Source organism: Spermophilus citellus (assembly GCF_964194105.1).
Source record: "Spermophilus citellus genome assembly, chromosome: 19".
Lineage (NCBI taxonomy): Eukaryota > Metazoa > Chordata > Mammalia > Rodentia > Sciuridae > Spermophilus > Spermophilus citellus.
The window spans coordinates 19,718,464-19,741,662 of NC_138201.1; the positions used below are offsets into that span (position 1 = coordinate 19,718,464).

Sequence of the window (23,199 nt, forward strand, 5' to 3'; positions counted from 1 at the left end):
ACAGTGGGGAGGAGAGGGAAGAGGGAACAGGACGGCTGTATTGGGTAGGGATGGCATTTCCTCTGTCCCCTCGGCTGCCACCTCAGCCACCTCTCTGGTACTGTTGGAAGCCCCCCCCCCCCCGGGGGACTCCATGGGGGTGCAGATGGGGGTCTAAGCCGCGTGGCCTTGCGCAAAAGGGGTGTGGGTGTGTGTCGTGTGACTGCGTGTGCGGGGCGTTGTGCGCGGCAGCCGAGGTGGTGGCGCGGGTGTCCGCGCGCATGGGGTCAGCGTGGGTGTCCACTCGCGCGGGGGACGGCGCGTGGGGACTCGAGGCGCAGGGAGTCGGCCCGGACCCCTCCGCGGAGCCCGGGAGCGCTGCCCGCTGGGCACCATGCCCTCGGCCTGTGCCACCCCCTCCCCGCGCTGCCCCGCTGCTGGTGACCGATAGTAACCCCTCGGCCACCAGCCCCTCCGCCCCCCCACCCCCCCCCCCAATCGCGGGCGGCCAGCGCCCCTGCCCGCTCCCCCGGGCCAGGCCCCGCCGCGCCCCACCATATGGGAGGGCTGTCCCGGAAGGCGACCGCGGGCCCTCGGAACCGGCGCCGGGGCGGCCGCTCGGGCCTGCAGCTTGTGGACGCTGGTGGGCGCGCGGGGTCACCGTCCCCCGGGGGCCTGGCGACCTCCCGCCTCCCGCAGCGCGTGGCTCCCCCGGGCGCCCGCGGAGCCCCGGGCCGCGAGCTCTCCAAGGGCAGCCCGCGCCCGGCAGCCCCGGTCACCCCGGCCGTGTCCACGCGGCCCCGTCCCCTCCGCGCCTCTCCCACCTGAACTTGGCGCGCGCCTGGCCAGCGGCCAGGCCCCGGCGTCCTGCTGGCCGCCCGGGCTGAGCTGGGGGCGGCCGCCCGGTCGGGGTCTGGGCGGCCGCGGGCCGGGCCGCGGGTCCCTGCGCTCGCTCGCCCGCTGCCCGCTGCGGCGGAGTCTCGCCCGCCGGCCGCGCTCTGCGCTCCCTCCCGGCCGCTCACGTGACGCCGCGGGCGCCGCGAAGGCTCGCAGGAGGCTCGGCCTCGGGCGCGCTTCCCATTGGCCAGCGCCGCGCGTCACGCGCCCCGCCCCGCCCAGGCCACGCCCCCGACACGCCCCCGACCCTCCAGGCCCCAGCGCAGCGCAGGGCTCAGAGCCCGGGAGCTGCTGGAGCTGCGCGCAGCCAGATCTGGCGCCCGATCCGGCCTCCAGCCGTCCACCCGCTGCCTCCGCGTCCACGAGGGTCCGCTTCCCAAGCTCGGTCCCCAGGTGAGGACGTGAGGCGAGCCCTGGGGTCTACGAAGGGCGCTGAAAGGGTGCCCCCGAGCTGTGCACCCACCAGGGATATGGCTGGCGGGGTCAGCTGCGCAACCCCGTGTCCACCCCGCGCGATCCGCTCTCCCGGTGCTGCCGGGTGAATTAGGGGACTTGCCTGGGGGCTGTTGTTGGAGAAATACGTTGTCTGGTCGTCCCTCTGGGCAAGCCACCAGCGCTGCCAGCCTGGCCTCCGACTGCCCAGGAGGTTTGCTGACCTCCACTGGAGGCCGATGACAGCGACTCTCCGGGGACACCTTCAGTGCTCCTGGTCTGTGCAGCGCGGTTCTCGGGGCTGCTCCAGTCCGAAGCGATTTCCTCCGGATGCGTTGGCGCCCAGCTGCTGCGAGAGAGAGAGCTCTGGGCAGTCAGCGGTCAGCGCGCGAGAGGCACGTGAGCCACGAGTGCCAGTCCCCTGAGGCGCCCTTTGACCCACATTCCAGCCGGATCCCCAGCCAAGCGTTTCCCAGACCAAGAACCCACTCAGAGGGCGCCGCAGGAAGGAGAGGGGCCAGGCGAGCTGGTCCCGCTGCACCACGGGGCATCTAATGCACGGCCACCCCTCGGGCACGTGGACAGCGCTCCTTCTATGAAGCTGACTCCTTCTCCCTGGAGGCGGGGGAGCATGATCTAGAGCCAGTGAGTGGGGTCGAGGTCCCGCGTAGGGTGTATGGGACAATTGCAGCAAAGGGTCAGAAGACGCTTGAAACAAAGGTGCGTCCTCAGCCACCTTAGCGCTAGGGGCCCCGAGGGTCCGCAAACCCAAAAACAGTCAGGATGACTCTGTTGAAATCTGAGTCACATCATGTCCTTCTCGGCTGTTTTAATTTTCCTATCCCATTTTAGCTTTTTTTTTTTTTCCTTTTTCTTGGCAATTATTACCTTTTTAACTCCCCCCTCCCACCACAATTTTGGGGATTGAACCCTCAGCCCTTTTTATTTTTTGTTTTGAGACAGGGTTTCAGTAATTTTTTTGAGGCTGGCCTCCAACTTGCAATCCTCCAGCCCCAGCCTCCTGAGTCGCTGGGATGATAGTCATGAGATGCTGTGCCTGGCTTTGCCTTCTTTATTACGTATTTTCCATTTTATATTATTTATCCTTTGTCTCCTCCAAAACAGAATGGAAGCTCCATCCCGGCCGGCAGCGATTTCTAGCCCTTCATATCTCCAGCATGAAGCATACAGTAGGCACCCAATAGTTGAATGAATAAATTTCAGAAAGACTTAAACCTGAATGACAGGTTGGATGCACATCCCCAGCTCGCATAGCATGTCAAGCTCTGCCCTGGAATCTTCCAGATGCCTCCCCTCACAGATGTTGCAGTGGTGTGCAGAGCTGGCCCCGTCCAGCAGCCCTCTGTGCTGTGGGGGTGTATGAGTCAGCTACAGCCGCGTAACAGATACCAGAGTGGGATTCGCACAACTTACTGTTCCGGAAGCCAGGAGTCCACTATCAAGGGGTCTTGGGTTAACTCCCCCAAGGCCTCTCTCTTTAGCTGTAGATGGTATGACCCCTGTGTCCCCCTGGGGTCTCCCCCCCATGTGTGACTGTGTCACCATGAAGCCTATGATGCTTAGCCAGCGATCTCAGGTCCACGGTACCCCAGAGCTCCTCACCCAGAGCCACCTGCTGAACAAGGGCCACGGAGCACTGTCCCTCTGTCATATGAACTCACTCCTTTCAGACGCCCTGGAGGGAGGGAGGCTGCCAGTTCCCAGCCCACAGCAGGAACATCCACCTGTCATCCACCCTGTGCGTCGAAGATGTCTTCCAATCCTCGCAGGGACCAGAATGCCTTAAGTGTCCTGAAAGGACATGGCTTCCTCTGACCACAGGGCCTTTGCACCAGCTGACCACAGGGTCTTTGCACTCACTGCTCCCTCTATTGAGAACACTCACCCCGGTCAACACAGCTCCTTCTTTGACTCCGATCTCAAATTTCACTCCCGAACCTCCTTTACAGCCAGTCCACCTCTGTGGGAGCGGATTTCCAAACACTGGTCATTATTCATTTATTTGCAGATGTCTCTCCCCGTCCCAAGGGTTGTCAGGTATCCAGTCCCCCTTTCTCGGAACTCAGAGTTAACACTTATGAGTGATTGCTGTATACTCTGACAAGTGCTTCACAAATTCCATCTCACCTAAGCCTTCACCTTCCTGAGAGGTAGAAACTATTCCCATTGCCAAGGCCGTGATGACTCCGTAAGGCTACCGTCACCAGTACCCCCAGCAGAACTCTGAGCAATGTCATTCCTTTTGGTACCAGGGATTGAACCCAGGGTCACTTAGCCACAGAGCCCCATCCCCAGCCCTGTTTTGGGTTTTATTTAAAGACAGGGTCTCACTGAGTTGCTTGAGGTCTTGCTAAACTGCTGAGGCTGGCCTCCAATTTATGATCCTCCTGCCCCAGCCTCCTGAGTCGCTGGGATCACAGGCGTGTGCCACCACGCCCCCCTCTACCCCCCAGCTATGTAATTCTTGATGGAATCTGTGCAAATTCCACCAAAATATCAAATAGCACAACGTTCATGCCTCTGAACCAAAAAAATAATAATAATAATAATAACCACAACAGATGGAAATTATGGGAGAAAAATTCCAATCAAGGTTTCAATGTCCTCTGGAAGGGAACTGAATTTATAGCCAGAAGACGGGTTCAGCTCACGTCCCCCGGTCCCAGCCTGCCCTCCCAGGCTGAATCTGGCTGTTGGTGGGTGACAGGGAGTTAATGAGTCACCAGTGCCCGGCTAAAGTCCTCCAGGTTGAACACATGTTTTGGGGACGACCTCGGGACACAAGTTCCCATCCCCTTTCCCCAGGGTGGCCGTCCCTGTCCGGTAAGGCCAGCAGACCGGGGGGGTCACCGGCTGTCACTTGACTCTAAGTAGCTCTCCAGGAACAGAGGGTGGGCTGGGGTGGCCACTGTTCAGGAGGACTCAGAGGGGTCAGAGAAATGCCACCGTCCCCCACCAGCCGGATGCTGGCCACAGCCAGATTGAGGGAGGAATTTCTGGTCATTTCAAAAACACAGCAGGGCACATAGCGGTCCCTGGTTGGGTAGAGATGACACACAAGTGACCAGGTCTTGCGGAGAGCAATTTCCCAGCTTGCACTGAACACAGGGAAAGCATGGGAACAAGACACCCCACTCCTTTTTTTTTTAATGCAATTGCCAAAGATGTCTGAAGGTTTTCGGTGGCTGCAAGGAAGTCCAGCTGATTCGTGTCCAGCAGGTGACCTCGCCTGCAGGCTGAGCTCCCCAGCCCTGGATCTGCATCTAGGGACGACAGAGATGCTCAGCTCTGGTCCCACTAACAGGATGTCACACTTGAGAAAGAAACAGGACACTGATGGGTGTCCATCCCCAGGAAGTCCACTGACTAAGTTCCAGCCACAGAGCAACTGACCCACACGGTCCAGGGGCCCTGTGTCCCTCCATCCAGCCACCCAGTGGGACCACTGCATGGAGATATGGGCACAGAAGCGGGTCCATTTTGGAAACATCGCGTGGTGACCACACTCACGCACGAGCGTGGTTTGACCTCTTGCTTTTGTGCATCAGGCAGGTCCCATCTGAATCCCTGGGATCCGCTGCCCGGTGACACTGTGCATGCTCGGCTCACCAGCGCCCCCTGATGGCTGTCATTTCTGCGGGGGCAATGGGCGCCCCCGGACCCTGTGGTGGGCACTTGCTGGCTTGGGTGTCGATAGCAGCCCTCCTTTGACAGGCAGGTCAGGGTGGGGGACAGGGAGGACGAGGCCAATGGGTACTTACTTTTTTGGAGGGGAGGGACCAGGGATGGACCCCAGGGGTGCTTCACCCCTGAGCCCCGTCCCCAGCCCTTTTTATTTTATTTAGAGACAGGGTCTCACTGAGTTGCTCAGGGCCTCACTAAGTTGCTGAGGCTGGCCTCCAACTTGCGATCCTCCTGCCTCAGCCTCCCGAGCTGCTGGGATGACAGGTGTGTGTGCACCACTGTGCCCGGGCCTCACTGTGGTTTTGATTTGCATTTCCCTAATGGCTAATGATATGGAACATTTTCATATATTTCCATATTGGCCATTTATAGTTCTTCTTTTCATAAGTGTCAGTCTAATGGATTGGCCCATTTGGGAACTGGGGGTATTTGAGTTTTGGGGAACAGTTTTGTGAACCCTTTGTGTATTCTGTGGATGAGGCCAGGTAGCAAGGATTTCCTCCCATCCTGCAGGCTCTCTCTTCACATTGTTCCCTTTGCTGCGCAGAAGCATTTCGATTTGATGCCACTCCATTTACTAACCTTGGCAGTCATTTCCTGGGACTTAGGGAGTCCTGTTGAGAACGTCATCGTCTGTGCCTCCGTGCTGGAGTGTCAACCCCATATTTCCTTCTAGGTCTGGTTCCTGGCCTAATTCCAAGGGCTTGGATCCATTTCAAGTTGGCTTTTGTGCAGGGTGAGAGAGAAGGGTCTGGTCTCCCTCTTCCACCGGCAAATGGGGAGGATTTGAGTTCTTTCTTTCCTATTTTTATCCACTTTATTTCCGTCTCTTTCCTAATTGCCCTGGCTACAATGTCTCAAGGAGGGTTTCCTCAGTGTTTTATCCTAAATGGGGCACCGGGTTGGGTCAACGGCCTTCACTGCATCCACCAAGATCCACGTGACATTTGTCATTAATTCTCCTTCTGTGATGGGTTACAGCAATTGACTCGGGGAAGTCAAACCATCCTTGCATTCCTGGTATAAAGCCAATGCGGCCATGACGGTCAATCTCCTGAGTCGGTTGTTAAATGTGATTGGCGGATATTTTATTAAGTATTTTTGCATCTCGGTTCACCAGGGATATTGGTCTGTAGTTTTCTTGCCTCAAGATGTGTCCTTCTCTGGTTTTGGTATGAGTGGGATGTTGACCTCAGACAATGGATTTGGACGGGTTCCATCCCTTTGTATTTTATGGAATAAATTTGAGGAGCATTAGCATTCAATCTTCTTTAAAGGTTTGGTACAATTCAGCTGAGAATCTGCCTGGTCCTAGGCTTTTCTTTGTTTAATAACTTTTGTTTGTTGTTTGTTGGTTGGTTGGTACCAGGGATTGAACCCTAGCAATAATCCAAACCCTAACCCTAACCCTATTGAACCCTATTGGGCTCAAGATTGAACCCTGAACTCCATCCCCAGCCCTTTTTATATCTTATTTAGAGACAGGGTCTCGCTGAGTTGCTTAGAGCCTCACCAAATTGCTGAGGCTGGCCTCCAACTTGCCATCCTCCTGCCTCAGCCTCCTGAGCTGCCGGGATGACAGGCATGTGCCCTGCATCTGGCTGTTAAGTGGCTTTTTAATCACTCTCTCTGTCTCAATTGCTGTTATTGGTTTGTTTAGGTTTTTCTATATCTTTTTGGTCCAATGTTGGCAGGTCATGTGTGTCTAGAAATATATCCATTTTCTTGTAGATTTTCTAATTTATTGGAGACGTTTTAAAAAACCACTCCCTGATGGTCCTCTGTGATGCTGTAATGTCTGTGGTGATGTCTCACGCGTTTTTCTCTCTGTAATGTCTGTGGTGATGTCTCATTTTTCTCATTATTAGGTATTTATTTGGGGTCTTTCTGATTTTCTCAGACAACCACTCATAGCTATGAACCTTCCTCTTAGAAAAGCCTTCAGTGTCCCACTCCCAGAGGTTCTGAGAAGTTGTATCACTATTCTCATTGGATTCTAAGGATTTTTTTTAATTATTTCTCTCCTGATTTCTTCAATCTCCTGCTCATCATTCAAAAGTACATTTTCTGGGCTGAGGCTGGGGCTCAGGGGTAGAGAGCACTTGCCTAGCATGTGTGAGGCTCTGGGTTCAATTCTCACAACTGCATATAAATAAATAAAGGTCCATGACTTGTATTTTTCGGGTGCAGAGAGTCTTTGCTGCACGAAAGTCAGGATGATCATCTATTTGTGAGCGAGATGGGTTGAAATCACCCTGTTATTATTGGACGGGGGTCTCTCCGAGGCTTTGAATAGTGTCTGTTTTATGGAATCAGTCGCTCTCACGTTGGTGCCATGAATATTGCTGTATCTTCTTGTTGGATGGCGGCTCCGTCTCTTCTGATGAATTCTGCCCTGAGGTCAGCTTCGTGACACAGGAGATCAGCTTCACTGGCTTGTTTGGGGGCTCCGTTCCCGTGGTGTATCCATGTCTGTCCTTCCGTGTCCTTTGCCTGTGGCGCGGTGTCTGGCCCACCACGTGGATCTGGGTCTTGAGTTTTAGTTCCTGCCAACTCATGTCTTTTCATTGGAGGGTTGAGATCATTTGCGTTCAATGTTACCAGAGTGCGATGTTTATTAATTCCTGACATTTTAATTTATTTCTAATGCTTAGTTGGATCCTGACTCTCATTTGCTTAAGCTACTCTTCAGATGAGATGTGTGCATTTGGGAGCTGTGGGATTTTAAAACATTTCTTGTGGGTGCCGCATTGCTTTAATAAGTTATGAAGCACCAGCTTAGTAATGAAGAATTTTTTTGAAATTTCTGTTTATCTTGGAAAGTTTTTATTTCCCCTTCATGGGAAATAAATACGGATGGGGGGTTGAACTCAGGGGCATTTGACCCCTGAGCTCCGTCCCCAGCCCTAGTTTATATTTTATTTATTTTACTTAAAAGACAGGGTCACTGAGTTGCTTAGGGTTCAGTTTTTGCTGAGGCTGGCCTCCAACTTGCGATCCTCCGGCCTCGGCCTCCTAACTGCTGATGTCCTGAGCTGTCTTAAGGTCTGGGGAGGTTTGCCATTGGGTGCGGGGTGCAAGGACGAGAGTGTCGGAATTTGGGCTGAGGGACCCCCAGCTGTGGGACCCCCTGCAAATGCCTTCAGCATCTGGGAAGGCACTCTGGGGGTCGCTGCTGTCCCCACAGCAGCCCTTCAGACAGGGACCTCAGGACGGTAGCCGCCACTTGCTCTGCGCACCCGCCCCAGGGACCCCAGACTGGGGACTGCGGGGACAGCGGCCCCGGGCAGGCAAAGCCAAGGTCGCCATGGCGCTGTTTGCGAGGATCCGCCGCGGAGCGTCTTTCAACTTGTTTACAATCTGCGTCACCGGGAACCTTTCACCGCGGAGGGGACAAAAGGTTCCTCTTTTGCAAGTCCTGGGAGAACCCGCGGCGCCACCAGGGCCCCTCGAGGAGCTGGTGCAGGGCGCTGCCCCGTGGCCAGTTTAGGCATTGCACACCCCGGGTACCCACTCTGCTGAGTGTCCTGGGTTTTTTTTTCGGGGTGTTGCGGTACCAGGGATGGAACCCAGGGGTGCTTCACCACGGAGCCCCGTCCCCAGCCCTTTTTATGTTTTATTTAGAGACAGGGTCTTGCTGAGTGGCTTAGAGCCTTGCTAAGTGGCTGAGGCTGGCCTCTAACTGGTGATCCTCCTGCCTCAGCCTCCCGAGCCTCTGGGAGGACCCCTGCACCACCACCCCCAGCACCAGCCTTTTACCTACTCCTACACCATACTGGACACGCTGCAGCACCTATCCACAGCACCAACCAACCATCCATCCACCACAATCCTGGTGCCAAAAAATAAAATAAAAATGGGCTGGGGCTAGGCTTTGCAGCAGAGCCCCTGCCTAGTGTGTGGGAGGCCCTGTGTCCCGTCCTCAGCACCGCATAAAAATAAGTAAATAAAATAAAGGTATGCTGTCCACCTACAACTGAAAAAATTTTTAAAAATCTTTTCTGCTTGTATTTGACAGTTTTTTTTTTTTTTTTTTTTTTTGCTGCTGACAGTGGACGTGGGGCTCAGGGTGTCCCAGGTCCCAGTCCACAGACGGCGGCTCCACTCCTGGGCTGAGGGGAGGCAGGACATCATGGAGGAAGAGTGTGGGGAGGGAGCAGCTCCCATGGGGACCAGGGAGCAGGGACTCCACTCTCCAGGGACAAATTAGAGACCCCAAGCCACGGCCCCAGGGCCACCTCCTCCCCACACCCCACCTGCCTCCAGGGGCCACCAGGGGACCCCCAGGGAGCCATTCCCTGCTGGGTTCAGGCCTCACACCCCTCACTCCTCCTCTGGACCTTCCTGTGTCACCTCCCAGGGGGGGGCTCTGGGGACACTCACAGCCAGACCTGTCTCTGATGACCCCAATCTCAAACAGAACCCGTACACAGACCAGAACACCCTTTAGAATAATTGTTAAATTTTTCCCAAAGCATTTTATTATGAAAATTTTTCGAACTTCAAGCGTCCAAAGCGAGCAAAGAATTTTGTAGGGAACCCACATGCCTTGGCCATGTGCTCTGTGGTCACCGGGCTGGTGTTCTTGCCCCACCTCATTCCTGCCTTCTCCCACATCTGTCCCTGCACGTCTCTATCAATCCATCTTATTTTTTTTTTTAAAAACAGGCTTTTAGCCAGGCACAGTGGTTCACACCTGTAATCTCAGTGACTCTGGAGGCTGAGGCAGGAGGATCCCAAGTTAGAGGCCAGCCTCAGCAATTTAGCAAAACCCTTGTCTCTAAATAAAATATGAAAAGGGCTGGGACTCAGTGGTCCAGGGCCCTGGGTTCAATTCCTGGTGCCAATAAAAATAAGGCTTCAATCCGTAAGTGATCTGAGGCTCAGAATGGAATTTCCAAACGAGGCCACATTTTCTAGACGGTTTTCTTTCTTTCTATGGGCACCAGGGCACACAAACCAGGGGCACTCAGCCACGGAGCCCGGTCCCCAGCCCTGTTTTGCATTTCATTTAGAGACAGGGCCTCGCTGAGTTGCTTAGGGCCTCGTTCAGTTGCCGAAGCTGGCCTCCACCCTGCGATCCTCCTGCCTCAGCCTCCAGAGCCACTGGGATGGCAGGCGCGCGTCATCGGACGCTGTCTACCAGTTGCCCTTTGCCAAAGGCCCTTCTAGAAAGTGCAGCCGCCTCCGGCGGGAGGGGACCAGGTCTATTTTTGCTCCAGGAGAAAGAAAAAAAAAGCGCTCTCGAGGAAGCGCAGCGGGGAGGGGTGACACGGAGGACGCTCACGTCACCCTCGCCCGGTCCCAGCCCGGCCTCAGCCTCAGCCTCAGCGCAGGGAGCCCGGGAGCGCAGGCTGCAGACTCGGCGCTCCCCCCGCCCACCCGCTCCGGCCTCTGTGACGTCACAGTGGGCGGGGAGAATGGTCGCCATGGCGACGGGGAACGCCGAGCGCCGGCTGCAACGGGGCGAAGGAGAACGGTGGCGCCGGGCTTCGGGCTTCGGGGCCAGCGCGCGCCGGTGGGGGTGAGGTTCCTCTGCAAGGTCCCCCTGCGAGGTCCCCCTGCAAGGTCTCCTGTAAGGTCCCCCTGCGAGGTCCTTCCCTGCAAGGTCCCCCTGCAAAGTCCCCCTGCACAGTCTCCCTGCGAGGTCCCCCTGCAAGGTCCCCTTGCAAAGTCCCCTGTAAGGTCCCCCTGCAAGGCCCCCCTATAAGCCCCCCTGCAAGGTCCCCCTGTGAGGTCCCCCCCTAAGGTCCCCCAGTGAGATCCCCCTGTGAGACCCACGTCCACAAGGTCCCCCTGCAAAGTCCCCCTGCGAGGTCCTCCTGCAAAGCCTCACGCCTTTCTTTGCCGTCTCATCCCTGCTCTGCTCGGTCCCTGTGCATCTCTCCAACCCTGTCCCCGCGAAGTCCTTGTGCAGCAGGGACGTAGCGAGGGGACCTTAGGAAGCCCGCCTCACCAGCCGGCCTCCAGTTTCCCGGGAGGAACCGCTGCCCACCTGTGCCCTTGGCTGCCCCGGGATCTCTGGGGGCGCCTCGAAAATGCATCCAACAGTTTGGGGAGGCCGAGGACCTGTCCGAGAGCTTTGTTCCCGGGAAGACCCTGTTCTCCTGAGGTCCCACCCCGGGGGACACAGACGGCTGGGCTTTGTTTGTGGATTCTGGGGAGGAGGAGCCCAGGGCACTTTTCCACTGAGCTACACCCCGTTATTATTTGGGGATGGGGGTCTTGCCAAATTGCCCAGGCTGGCCTCACCTTGCAATCCTCCTGCCTCAGCCTCCCAAACTGTTTGGGATTACAGGTGTGCATTGCTGTACCTGCTAATAAACCTCTTCTCTCTCTCTCTCTCTCTCTCTCTCTCTCTCTCTCTCTCCTCTCTTTCTCACTGGGGATTGAACCCAAGGGCTCTTGACCCCTGAGCCCTGCCCCAGCCCTTTTTATTTTTTATTTAGAGACAGGGTCTCCCTGAGTTGCTTAGGGCCTCGCCAAGTGGCTGAGGCTGGATTTGAACTTGCCATCCTCCTGCCTCAGCCTCCCAAGCTGCTGTGATGACATGTGGGTGCCACCAGCTAGCAGTCAACTTTTTTTTTTTTTCCCAACAATCACCTTGTAGTGGGAATTGCAGAGAAGAAAACAAAATTCGGATCTAAGAGGATGTCCTTCAGGGAAGATGTCTCTGAAGGGTGGTGTTTGAGCTGGTCTTGAAGGGAGAGGAGGCCCCCTAGTCCCAGCGAGGAAGGATTTCTTTTCTTTTTTCCTGTGGAGGCTGTGAGTGCAAAGGTCCTGGGGCAGACAGAGTTAATCTGGTCAAAGAACAGAAAGATCAAGACCACTAAATCCACAGAGGGAGTCTCTCCATGACCCTGGTGAAGGACAAGCGGGGGTGGGGGGCTGTGGCACCAGGGCACCTGACGCATGCGCTCTTTCTCTTTTCCAGGTGAGAATCGTTCTCGGCCAAGGTCAGCCTGCGCATTGTCCGGTTAGTCCTCAGCTGGGATGTCTAAGATGCTGTCTTCCCTGGTCTTCAACAACCTGGCCCACAATAGTAAGTCCTGGGCTGGGCCGGGTGCCCTCGGGGTCCCAGGCACTGGGAGCCTGGGGTCCCAAGGTGGAGACCTCGCCCAGGGTGGAGGAGGGGACTCTAGACCCAGCCACGAGGCAGGAATCCCAGACTCACCAAGTCCCTGACCGCGAACCTCGTGGACCAGTTTCTTACTGGGCCTGTGACGGGGACCACAGCTGACCGGGTTCTGGAGGGTTGGAGGCGCAAGAACCCGAGGTGTGGATGGTCCGGTTCTCTCTGAGGACCCCGAGGGGGTGTGCGCACCACATCTTTCTCCTGGCTTCTGGGGTCACCAGAAATCTTTGGTGTCTTTGTTTGCATGTCCCCGAGGTTTTCTGCCTGTGTGTGCGCGCCTGCTTTGTCCCTTTTATAAGGACAGCAGCAGCTGTGAGCGGTGGCCCATACCTATAATCCCCGTGGCTTGGGAGGCTGAGGCAGGAGGATCCCAAGTTGGAGGCCAGCCTCAACAATTTAGTGAGGCCCTAAGCAACTCAGGGAGACCCTGTCCCTAAATAAAATACAAAAAAGGGGGGGGGCTGGGGACGGGGCTCAGGGGTGGCGAACCCCTGAGTTCAATCCCGGGTATCCAAAAATAAAAGAAAAAGAAAAGAAGGAAAGAAAAAGAAGAAACCAAGGCCCAGAGAGGCCCCCTGCACAGACGGTGTCTTTCCCCTCCTTGCTCAGTGCTCAGAGTCACTCAGTGACGTGGCTGTCACTCTTATCTGTCCCCAGGGAAGAGCTTGCAGACCATGAACAAGAGTCTGTCTTCCATCATTGAGGACCATCCCGAGAAGCCGACCAAGAAGGACAAAGGTGAGTCAGCGGGTGGTGACGTTTTCTCTTGCCTGCTGGGCTGCGGGGACACACCCACCGACCCCAGGGACCCAAGCCACTACAAGAAAGAGCTGGCTCCTCTGTCCAACAAGGTGTCTCCCTCCCCAGAGCCTGCCCAAATTTCCAATGTCTCGGCCAATCCTTTCCACATGTCTGGGGACATGGACTTATTCCTGTTCAGGGACCAGGAGCTCAATAAGGCTACTTTGGTGAGTACCCTGGCCAGGGGCCAGCCCCTCGGTGACCTCCGTCCCCCCCACCCCAGGGGCTTCCTTCTCTCAGATAAGCAGCAAACACCACTTTCCTTCTCTGCAGAACAATTTCCTCAGGTCAAGTTCTCTAGAACAGTCAATGGCTCACAGTTTCCTTGGGCCCCTCTCATGAAGCTGGGTCCTGAACCCCTGCAAGATTCTTAGATATTGAATTCTCTGTGGCAGCTGGCAGGTCCTGGCAGGAAGTCAAGCCACCCTCAGAGAGTCCAAATGACTTCAGTGAAAGGTGCAGGCGGGTGGGTGAGGACCTGGCAGGGTCTGTGCAGGACCCGCAGGACAAGGACAGCAAGAGTCAGTGATGATGTTGGCCAGAGATCGGGTGCTTTCCCTGCCTCCCGTCCTGGAATCTCCTCTGAGGGAGGGTTGGGTCAGGGTGGCATCCTGTGGGTGGGTGGGGGACACAGAGGGTGCAGGACAAGGTGGCTCATCAGTAGGGACAACAGACCACCAAGTGACCTTCCAGCCGACCAATACCAACAATACCCTGCCCATCCCACTCTGGATTCCGAGGTTCTTTTGGAAACCCAGAAGGTTCTAAATTCCCGGGACTTGTCTGTCATATTTAGCACCTCCAAACACGAGGCCCTCAGTTAAGTGAGACTGTGATACTCAGCACCTCCAAACATGAGGCCCTCAGTTAAATGCGACTGTGATACTCAGCACCTCCAAACACGAGGCCCTCAGTTAAGTGAGACTGTGATACTCAGCACCTCCAAACATGAGGCCCTCAGTTAAATGCGACTGTGATACTCAGCACCTCCAAACATGAGGCCCTCAGTTAAATGCGACTGTGATACTCAGCACCTCCAAACATGAGGCCCTCAGTTAAATGCGACTGTGATACTCAGCACCTCCAAACATGAGGCCCTCAGTTAAATGCGACTGTGATACTCAGCACCTCCAAACATGAGGCCCTCAGTTAAATGTGTCCCCAGGAGCGGGAGCAGAGGAAGGCCATGCAGGTCCACCAGAAGACGACCGTCTCCTCCAAGGTGTCCACCAAGCAGAGCCACCTGCGTCGCGAGCTGCAGCTGGAGGAGGAGGCGGAGGACAGGGAGCTACAGGCGGAGGAGAAGCAGATGCAAGCCTTCCAGCAAGAAACGGCCTGGAAACTGGCCATGACCAGAGGTGCCACCCGCCCGCAGGAAGCCCCATTCTCTGTAGGGCCTGCTCCCCAGGCTGGTCACCAGGCACCGTGGGTGCGCTTTCCAGGGCTTTGAGAGGCCGCTTTGTCCGAGACTCTGTCTCCACCCTCCCAGTCTGAAAGAGCATTTTTAAAAAAAAGTTATTTATATTTATTGGCACCAGGGATGGAACCTGGGGGTGATTTACCCCTGAGCCACATCCCCTTTTTTAAAAAAATCTATATTTTATTTTGAGAACAGGGTCTCACTGAGTTGCTCAGGGCCTCTTCTCTAAATGGCTGAGGCTGGCCTCCCACTTGCGATCCTCCTGCCTCAGCCTCCCCAGGTGCTGGGATGACAGGTGTGCGCCACAGGACCTAGAGCTTTGGACCCCAGGCTTCCTTGATCCCCTGACCTTGATGGCCCAGGAGGGAACTAGGTCTCCTTGAGGGGCCAGTGGCACTGCTTCAAGGTGGCCCAGCCGCTTAGCCAGGCCCTGAGCAGCTCAGCGAGTCCCCGTCTCAAAATCAAATATTAAAACGGGGACTGGGATGTGGCTCGGTGGTTAAGCGCCCCTGGGTCCTGTGCCCTGCCTGCTGTGTCAGTCACACCCCTGTGGAAGGGACAGGGTCTGAGGGACAAGGCCTGAGGGGACAGTTTGGGGGAGGGTCCTGTCCTAGCTCCTGGAGAACGCCTTCTTTCTGAGTCCGGGGGACAGGGTCAGGGTGTTGGAGTGGAGACCCCAGGGCCCTTGCTCCTTCCAGCCCCATTCAGGTCCCAGCTGGTTGTTACTGAAATTCTCACAGTGGGGCTGAGTAGAGCCTCAGTTCCCAGGGAAAGAGGCACCACAGCAAGAGAGACCCAAGTTAGACACAGGCATGACTTCCGCCTGGCCCACCCCAACCCTGGAGAATGGAACCCAGGCCTCCCTTTGTATCTGCTGTGGGGTGGGGGGGGCGGTTCCAGGCCCCCTTGGATACCCAAACCTACTTGTAGTCAGCTTTGGGGGTTCAGGGTCAGAGGTTGAAGTCCACAGATACCGGCCCCACTCCTGGGCCGAGGGGAGGCAGGACATCATGGAGGAAGAGTGTGGGGAGGGAGCAACTTCCATGGGGACCAGGGAGCAGAGACTCCACTCTCCAGGGACAAATTAGAGACCCCAAGCCACAGCCCCAGGGCCACCTCTGCCCCACACCCCACCTGCCACCAGGGGCCACCAGGGGCCATCAGGGAACCTCAGGGAGCCATTCAGTGCTGGGGTTCAGTCCTCACACCCCTCACTCCTCCTCTGGACCTTCCTGTGTCACCTCCCACAGCCACAGCACAACAGACAGGGCCTCACTAATTTACTTAGGGCCAAGTGGCTGAGGCTGGCCTCCAACTTGCGATCCTCCTGCCTCAGCCTCTGGAGCTGCGGGGATGACAGGCGGGCGTCCCTGTGCGTGGCTCAGGGTGATGATGGAGCCTTTGGGGACAGCTCACATCCCACCCACAACAGATACCCAAACCTACCGGTGTGGAGTCCCTTCCACAAGGTGGCATGTCACCTGTGCACCTCTTCCTGCTTAAGTCACCTGGAGGTGGCCAATTTGCGTTTGCAGTGATTTTTCTGGTTTTTTTTTTTTTTTTTTTCTGACATTTGGATGTCTGAATAGTCACAGTGGGTTGTCCCCGAGGGTGCGGACCCCACCCGTAGGAAGGGCTGGGTGTGTCCTGGGGAGGGCATGCTGTCCCTTTGCTGGTGGTAGGGGACAACAGAGCACTCCCCAGGCCCTGGTGAATCCCGTCCCTTTGGGTCACAGCCTGGGAGTGGGAGGTCACGGCCCCTAAGGTTCTGAGCGCCTGTCCCCAGCGCTGGCTGGAGCCTTGTCATTCCAGAGAAGAAAATGGAGCCCGACACCCTGAGCAGCTACATCGACCAGAAGCGGAAGATGTTCCTGATCCAGGTAAGGTCCCCTCCCGCACCTGCCCGGGGGGGCCACATCCAACTCGGGGCCAGGGCGCAGGTGAGCACCGTGACCTTGCCCTGCGGGTGGGTCCCCAGTATGCCGTGGAGATGAAGCGGAGTGAGATCAGGAGACTGGAGTCCCTGGCCTCCAAGGAGGAGGCCCGGCTGAAGGAGGCCCAGAAGTCCCTGGAGATGGACTCGATGCTCTTTGACGAGTTCCTCAGAGATAATGACACCAACTCCGTCCAGGCCATGAGACTGTGAGTCCAGGGGACCCCTGTCACCGTCCCCACGTCCTCCCTCCTACGTCTCCACCCAGGGCCTCCACCCAGGCCCAATCCAACCTCAGCTGGACACCCCCAGCCTCCCCTCTTGCCAAGCTATGACCCTGACCACCCTGGGCCCTCTCCCGGCCCCTGGCCAGTCCCTAGGGCTGCCCTGGCCCTGGGCTCTAAGCTCAGGGTGCTGGCTCCTTCTTTAGCCTCAATCTGTGACCGGCCTCCTGGCCTCCCTGCCTCTCCCAGGGCTGAGAAGGAGACCAAAGCCAAGATGGATAAGATCGCAGAGATCCGGGAGCTCACCATCCAGATCATGCAAGTCAAGAGGTGAGGCCAGAGGCTGCGCTGGCCCATGGACGGCCCGTCCCCCTTGGTCACCTGGGCCCAGCTTCAGGGAGTGACTTGGAGCCCTGCGGGAGGCTGAGGTGGAGGCCCGGCCTTTCCTTGCGCACCCGCCTTCTCGGCCCGCAGGCACCTCGGGTCCCCGCTGTAGAGAGCAACAGCTCCCAGGGTGGACAGGGGCCAGCGTGTCCCCGAGGGCCGCCTGGCCACCCCTGACCCCTGCAGGGTGGGTGTCCTCTCCAGCCAGCGCTGGCCGCGGTGGGAAGCGCCGCCCAGCCGGAGGGTCTCCGAAGGGACAGGGTCCGGGACAGGGACAGGGGGACTGATCTCCCTTCCCCCGCCTAGCGAGATCGCCAAGTTTGAGGACACCCTGCAGCAGTACAAAATGTACAAGGACTTCCTGTACAAGGTGTCACCCAAGGAGTGGCTGGAGGGACAGGAGAGGCGGCGGTTGGCCCTCAGGAAGGCCAAGGAGATGGCCCAGGCCCCCTCGAAAGGCGGTGGGATCCCCGCACCAGGGGACAAAGGTAGTGGAACAGAGAATGTGGGTCCCAGGGGGAGTTCTGCTGGCGGCCCAGGTCCTGTGCCCAGGGGACAGGCCCTTGTCAGCACTCAGGCCTCAGGCTGCTGGCTCCTTGCGACCTTCACGTCCCCAGCTGGGCTCACACCCCCTGAGCCCCGCGTGTGGCTCAGCCTAACATCTGCACCGAGGGTCGCAACTCTCAACTCGAAAACAGGGGCCTTCAGCCGTGCACATCTGTACTCCCAGCAGCTGGGGAGGCTGAGGGCAGGAGGACCGTGAGTTGGAGGCCAGCCTCAGCCACTTAGTGAGACCCTGCCTCTAAATAAAATATTAGAGGGGCTGGGGTGTGGCCCCGTGGGCGAGCTCTCTCCTGGCACCGAAATAAAGGAAGGAACCAACAAACAGGGGCTATCCTCCACCAGGGACCTCTGGTCACAGGCTGGCAGGGTGCGGCCGGGGCCGGTGACCCAGTGGGCCCTGGACACTCACAAGCGCCCACTCACCGGAAGCTTGGCTCAGACCCTGCCATCCGGGATCTCTTCCTTTGTTCCCTAAGGACCCGGGGTCAAGAGCAAGATGGCCTCTTTGTTGGGCAGAGGTATGTGGTCACCCCGGGTGGGAGGGGCTCCTGGTCCTGAGACCACGACACTCAGGTGACCCTCTGTCCCCCAGAGCCTCATATCGTGAAGAAGCCCCTGAAGCTTCTGCAGGCCACACGGGGTGGACAGGCCCTGTCTAGTAGCAGCAGCAGCCTCCAGCCCTTGCCGCCCAATCAGCCAGACCCTGGGAGGTAAGGGGGTCAGGATGGGGGACTAGGGGACCTTGCAGGGGACCTGCCCACTCCCCTGCAGCTGTGGCAGGGCCCAGAGGACAGGAACCGCTGAGAAATGCTTTCTCTCATTCGAGAGAGACAGGGTCTCGCTACTGCTGAGGCTGGCCTCCAGCTTGCTTGTGATCCTCCTGCCTCAGCCTCCAGACCAGCGTGCGCCACCGCTGGCCGGCCGACTTCTGTCCCTTGATATACCTTTTTCTTACGGGGCTCTGTTAGTGCTTTCTATGTTCTGGGTACAGAGTGAGCTGGTGGCTGTCCGAGCTGCGGACGGGCCTTAGAGGAGGGGGTCCTCAGGAAATGAATGGCAAAGGGGAGACGCAGGTGCAAAGGTCCTGAGGTAGGCGTGGAGAGGGTAGTGAAGCAGCATGAACTTGGAGAGAGGTTCATGCTACCTGGAGAGAGAGTTGCTGATGGGATTTTGAAAGTGTCCCCCCCGGCTGCAGGGCCATAAAAGGGGCAGGATGTTCCACCCACGGGGCCACCCAGGCTGGTCCCCCTCTGAGACCTGACTGACCCCAGCACCTCTTCGCAGGCCCAGCTCTGACCCCATGCCGGAGGACTCGGACAGCGATGAGGAGGTTGGTGGCCTGGCTCTGCCTTCCCCTCCCTCAGCCCTGCACCCCCCTCCCCCCCGTGGGCCCAGGGTCCCCTGCGGCCCCTGCCGGACGCCATCCTTGCAGGAACAGGTGCTGTTCTTCACGGAGCCGCAGCAGCTGCTGGACATCTTCACGGACCTGGAGGAGCAGAACCTGTCTCTGATCCAGAACACCCAGGAGATGGAGGAGACGCTGGAGGAGCTGAACCTCACCCTGAAGAGCACGCATGTGCGCATGTGCGTCCCCCTCTCCCGCCCCTCTTTGCTGAAGGGCGGGTGGGCGGGGCCCGGGGCTGGGGGCCACAGAGGGAGGACTGGCTGCCCACAGCACACCCTTGGGTCCCTGTGCAGGGTGTCCTCCTGCTGTTGCTGAGAGCCAGCTGCTCAGCAGGGGCAGGAGCAGACGCAGCCATGAGCTACTGCAGTGTCCCCCAGGCCGGGGCCAGGCGGGATGGCTGGGGGCCAGCAAGGGCTTCTTGGAGGAGTGAGGTAGTAGGCTCATCGGTCACGACCAGGAGGCCCCGAAAGACCTTGAGGGAGCCGGGCGCAGTGGCCCACGCCTGTCATCTCAGCAGCTGGGGAGGCTGAGGCAGGAGGATCACCAGTTGGAGGCCGGCCTTAGCAATAAGCAAGGCCCTAAGCCACTCAGCCAGACCCTGTCTCTAAATAAAAAAAGTAAAAGGGCTGGGGACGGGGTCAGTGGGTAACCGCCTGGATCAACCCCTGGTGCCCGTCCCCCCAAAAAAATTTTTTTGGTTTTTTGGAGTCTCACCTTCTGCATCCCCCCCTCTAGCCTTTGGGACTCCCTGTCCTGAAGCAGAGGGTCGATTGGATTAGAGGTCGTGTCCCCTCCCCCATGCAGGGACAGGGAGGTCCAACAGCTGAAGCAGTGGGTGACCACGATGACCATGTCCATTGCCAAGGAAGAAGAGGTGGTTTCTGAGCTGGAGCTCAAGGCCCGCGTCTTCCACTTCGGGGAATACATGGGCGACCAGCAGGTGGGCAGCTCGGTGGCCTCGGTCCCCAGAGCAAGGGCCAGACTCAGCCTTCTGGCTCCTGGGCCTCACCCGGGAATATCCTGCAGATGGCGGCCCCAGGCTCCAGGCCCCCAGGTTCCCAGGTCCAGATCTCCCAGGTCCCCAGGTCCAGGCCCCCCAGGTCCCCAGGCCAGGTCCCCAGGCCAGGTCCCCAGGCTAGGTTCCCTATATCCCCAAGGGCCTTCCTTTCGCATCACACGCATCTGTCTGCTTAAGTGGATCCACCCGTGGACGGGGGCGTGGACGGGGGCGTGGACGGGGGCGTGTCCTCCAGCTGGGCTGTGAGGGGAGAAATCTGAGAGGATAAGAGGCCACTGATGCTCTGAGCCCCAGGAACTGGGGTCCGCAGGGCTCAGCTCATTCCCAGAGTGATGGGACACCAGGGACCTAAGTTGCTAGAAAGAATGCCAAGGGGCACCGGGCCCAGGGCCAGGCGCACAGGAAGCCGCTGTGAGCAGGATGGCAGCCCCCTGCCCCAGCAGGTGTCACTGGGAACTGGCTGAGCCTTCCTGTCCCTGTTTCTGGGACGAGCTGGGCTTAGCGCAGGGGTCCCTTGACGGGACGGCCACCAGGCTTTGGGGCCTGGCCTAGGCAGCTGGGGGAAGGGCTGAGATGCTGGGTGGGCCCCGGTGGCTGCCCTAAAGGGGACCGGGGGGGTTGGGCTGCTCTGGCTGTGAAAGGCCAGTCTTCCAAGTTGTGCCACCTGTTTCCTGGACACCCACGGTGGCTGCTGGCCCAGGTGAGGCCACTGTGAGCCCGGCGGCCGCAGGCCCTGGCAGCGTCCCCTCCCGCAGGACAAGCTGCTGGAGAGCCTGGACCACAAGGTGCTGGACGTGTACAGGCGCTGCGTGGGCGGCCCGCAGGAGGCGAACCTGGGCACCGTGCAGATGCTCACCACCATCGAGCACCAGCTGGAGGAGCTGCTGGAGAGCCTGGAGCGCGTGCCGGCCTCCTGGGTGGAGCAGATCGAGAAGGCCCAGGAGAAGGAGCGCCACAGGAGGTGAGAGGAACGACAGGGGTCAGGGGACTGACACAGGGGCGTCAGGGAAGGGTCTCAGGCAGGGACAGACGCGGAAGGCTGGATTTTGGGCTGGACTCTTTCGGGGGGGGGTGCGGGAGGGGGCGGCAGGTGGGTGCGCAGATTCTGGGCACCTGGGGACCCAGTTCAGGCCGGGCTGCAGGGTGGGCGGGGCCAGCTCTCTGTGGACGCTGCCCGAGAGCGTGTGACAGGCTCCCTGGGGACCAGGTGAGATGAGAAGCCACCAGAGCCATCTGGCCCGTGCACTGCCCGGGTCATGGTCCACCTCATGCCGGCCCCCAAGACGGTCCTCCTTCAGCGCCCACCTGCCTCCCACAAGCAAGGGGACTTCCCCTCCCGGTCCCCATCACCCAGCTTAGAGGGGGTGGCGGGCAAAGGTTTGGTGACAGCAACCAGCACTGCCCCACCCGGCGCTGGGCGATCTGGGTGGGCGTGGCCTGGCCCGAGGCCGGGCGGAGGGGTGCTGCGGGGCTGGGGCCTCCGGCCACCGCTGGCCCTGCCGTCGCCCGTTCGCAGGCTCCGGGAGGAGAAGGCCATGATGCAGAGGAAGCTGCAGGAGGAGCGTCTACAGCGGGCTCGGGCCCGGGCCCAGGCGGCGGTCAAGAGGAAGGTAGGCGGGCGGGCCGGGGCGAGCCCAGGGAGCCTGCGCCTCGCCCGCCAGGGCCGTGCCGGCCGCTGGGGCCTCGGAGGGCGGGTTGCTGCTGGTGGCCGCCGGGCAGGCGGGACGGAGCCTCCGCAGCCAGGCGTCACCTCCGGGGCTGCCCTTCTGAGGTCCCTGTGGGGGCTCCTTCTTGGACACACAGTCCTGGGTGCAGACTGGCCCGCAGCCCCTGCCTCCCGCCCCGCGCAAGCGCAGCCCACAGAGCTCTCAGGGCAGCCACCCGCCTTTCGGCGCCGGCGGCAGCCGGGTCCTGAGCCGTGGGGAGCCGCCGCCGCCGCCGCCCGGCCCCGCAGTGGGCAGGGGCGGGGCCTCCGGTGCCCAAGGCGGGGCAGACGTGGGTGGGCGGGGCGCACGTGGGTGGGCGGGGGCCTCTGGTGCCCAGGGTGTGGACGGGGTGGGCGGGGCCTCCCGTGCCCAAGGCGGGGCAGACGTGGGTGGGCGGGGCGCACTGGGTGGGCGGGGCCTCCCTCTGGTGCCCAGAGTGAGGACGGGGTGGGCGGGGCCTCCCGTGCCCAGGGCGGGACCGACGGGTGGGCGGAGCGGACGGGAGTAGGCGGGGTCTCCCGTGCCCAAGGCGGGGCAGATGTGGGTGGGTGGGGCCTCTGGTGCCCAGGGCGGGGCGGGCGGGGCCTCCGATGCCCATTGCGATGGGACGGTGGGCGGGGCAGATGTGGGTGGGCGGGGCCTCCCTGCTCAGGGCGGGGCGGGCTGGAGCAGCGGGCCTCAGGTGCCCAGGGCAGGCAGGCGGGTCAGGGGTGCCCCCGGGCCGGCCGGGCCGAGGCGTGCTCACGGAGCTCCCCCCTTGCAGCGGGGCCGCAAGCTGGTGTGCCGGTCGCGGCCCCCGGTCCCCAGGGTGAAGGAGGAGCCCGAGCACCCGGTGGTGGACAAGGAGAAGGAGGAGCTGCTCTTCTTCTTCACCTAGCGGAGCTGGAGGTCGCAGCGACCAGGGGGCCGGGCGCGGGGTCCGCGGGCCGGACTCTGTGGCTCCTGGTCGCACCAATAAAGCCACGTATTGTTTTTCTGTGGGTGTTGATGGCCTGTCCCTGTCACTGACCCCAGCGCGCGCCATCGGGGACTCCGCCCGGTTCTCAGTCTGGCAACTCCTTGGAGCCCTGCCACCGGGTGGCGCAGGGGGACGAGGCCCCCCGGAGGGTGAAGGGGGACCTGAATCAAGCCGAGGACAGACCTTTGGTGCACGACAATACAAAAACCTTTATTCACTTGCACTCAGAGGTGGCCGTCGGCAGGCAGGCAGCCTCAGTGCCCAGCGCTCCGCCAGCCAGTTTTAACCCTTGGTGGTGACACCCAGTGGGAGACGCAAGGGCTCACCCGAGAGGGGCTCCGCGTTACGGGAGGCCCCTGGAGGACAGGTGGGCACAGATGACCCCAGAATGCTACCTGTGGGCAGCACAAGGACCTGAGGAGAGGAGCGGCTCCCAAATCGCCTCAGTCCCGAGGCCAAAGTCCCCAGATTAGAGAAACACAGGAACAGAGGAAGCGCAGAGTGGCGGGACGCCTAGGTGGGACCCGCAGCCCCATCGGGGTCAACTTCAAAGGCACCAGGGGAAAGGGACACATTCTGGGGGACCTGTGTCCAGGCACTGACCAGCTGGTGTGTGCCAGGTGATGGGCGTCTGCTCC

General features: G+C 59.4%; 2 protein-coding genes across 10 annotated transcripts in view; one reads left to right on the forward strand and one right to left on the reverse strand.

The window, feature by feature from the left end:
• KLF15 (KLF transcription factor 15) overlaps positions 1–1,629 on the reverse strand; it is a 35,870-nt gene extending 34,241 nt beyond the window's left edge. For 2 of the 8 annotated variants that reach the window (XM_081275967.1, XM_081275965.1), the window contains exon 1: positions 804–968. The gene's annotated coding sequence lies outside the window, so the exon portion shown is untranslated. Of the gene's footprint in view, positions 1–803; positions 970–1,432 lie in introns of those variants that run through there. The other 6 variants (XM_081275963.1, XM_081275964.1, XM_081275966.1 and 3 more) reach the window with 4 other exon arrangements.
• CFAP100 (cilia and flagella associated protein 100) lies at positions 1,139–22,696 on the forward strand. Of its 2 annotated transcripts, none has more exons than XM_081275961.1 (17): positions 1,139–1,269; positions 11,948–12,055; positions 12,806–12,886; positions 13,016–13,116; positions 14,115–14,307; positions 16,182–16,249; positions 16,348–16,511; positions 16,776–16,856; positions 17,217–17,398; positions 17,951–17,992; positions 18,067–18,184; positions 18,759–18,804; positions 18,907–19,058; positions 19,684–19,819; positions 20,700–20,858; positions 21,414–21,507; positions 22,367–22,696. In XM_081275961.1, the coding sequence occupies exons 2-17, from the start codon at positions 12,007–12,009 to the stop codon at positions 22,609–22,611; spliced, it is 1,911 nt and encodes a 636-aa protein (XP_081132087.1). In that variant the 5' UTR covers positions 1,139–1,269; positions 11,948–12,006; the 3' UTR covers positions 22,612–22,696. The 2 variants fall into 2 exon arrangements, with proteins under 2 accessions (XP_081132087.1, XP_081132088.1); XM_081275962.1 differs by having other exon boundaries at positions 20,653–20,858; positions 22,367–22,608.
• Positions 22,697–23,199: the final 503 nt, after the last annotated feature.

Excerpts from the sequence above, each read along its gene's own strand:
- CFAP100 (XM_081275961.1), top strand. The coding sequence starts at position 12,007 with ATGTCTAAGATGCTGTCTTCCCTGGTCTTCAACAACCTGGCCCACAAT. Across the intron at positions 18,185-18,758 it reads AATCAGCCAGACCCTGGGAG|GCCCAGCTCTGACCCCATGC; the intron begins GTAAGGGGGTCA and ends ACCTCTTCGCAG. Across the intron at positions 21,508-22,366 it reads AGGCGGCGGTCAAGAGGAAG|CGGGGCCGCAAGCTGGTGTG; the intron begins GTAGGCGGGCGG and ends CCCCCCTTGCAG.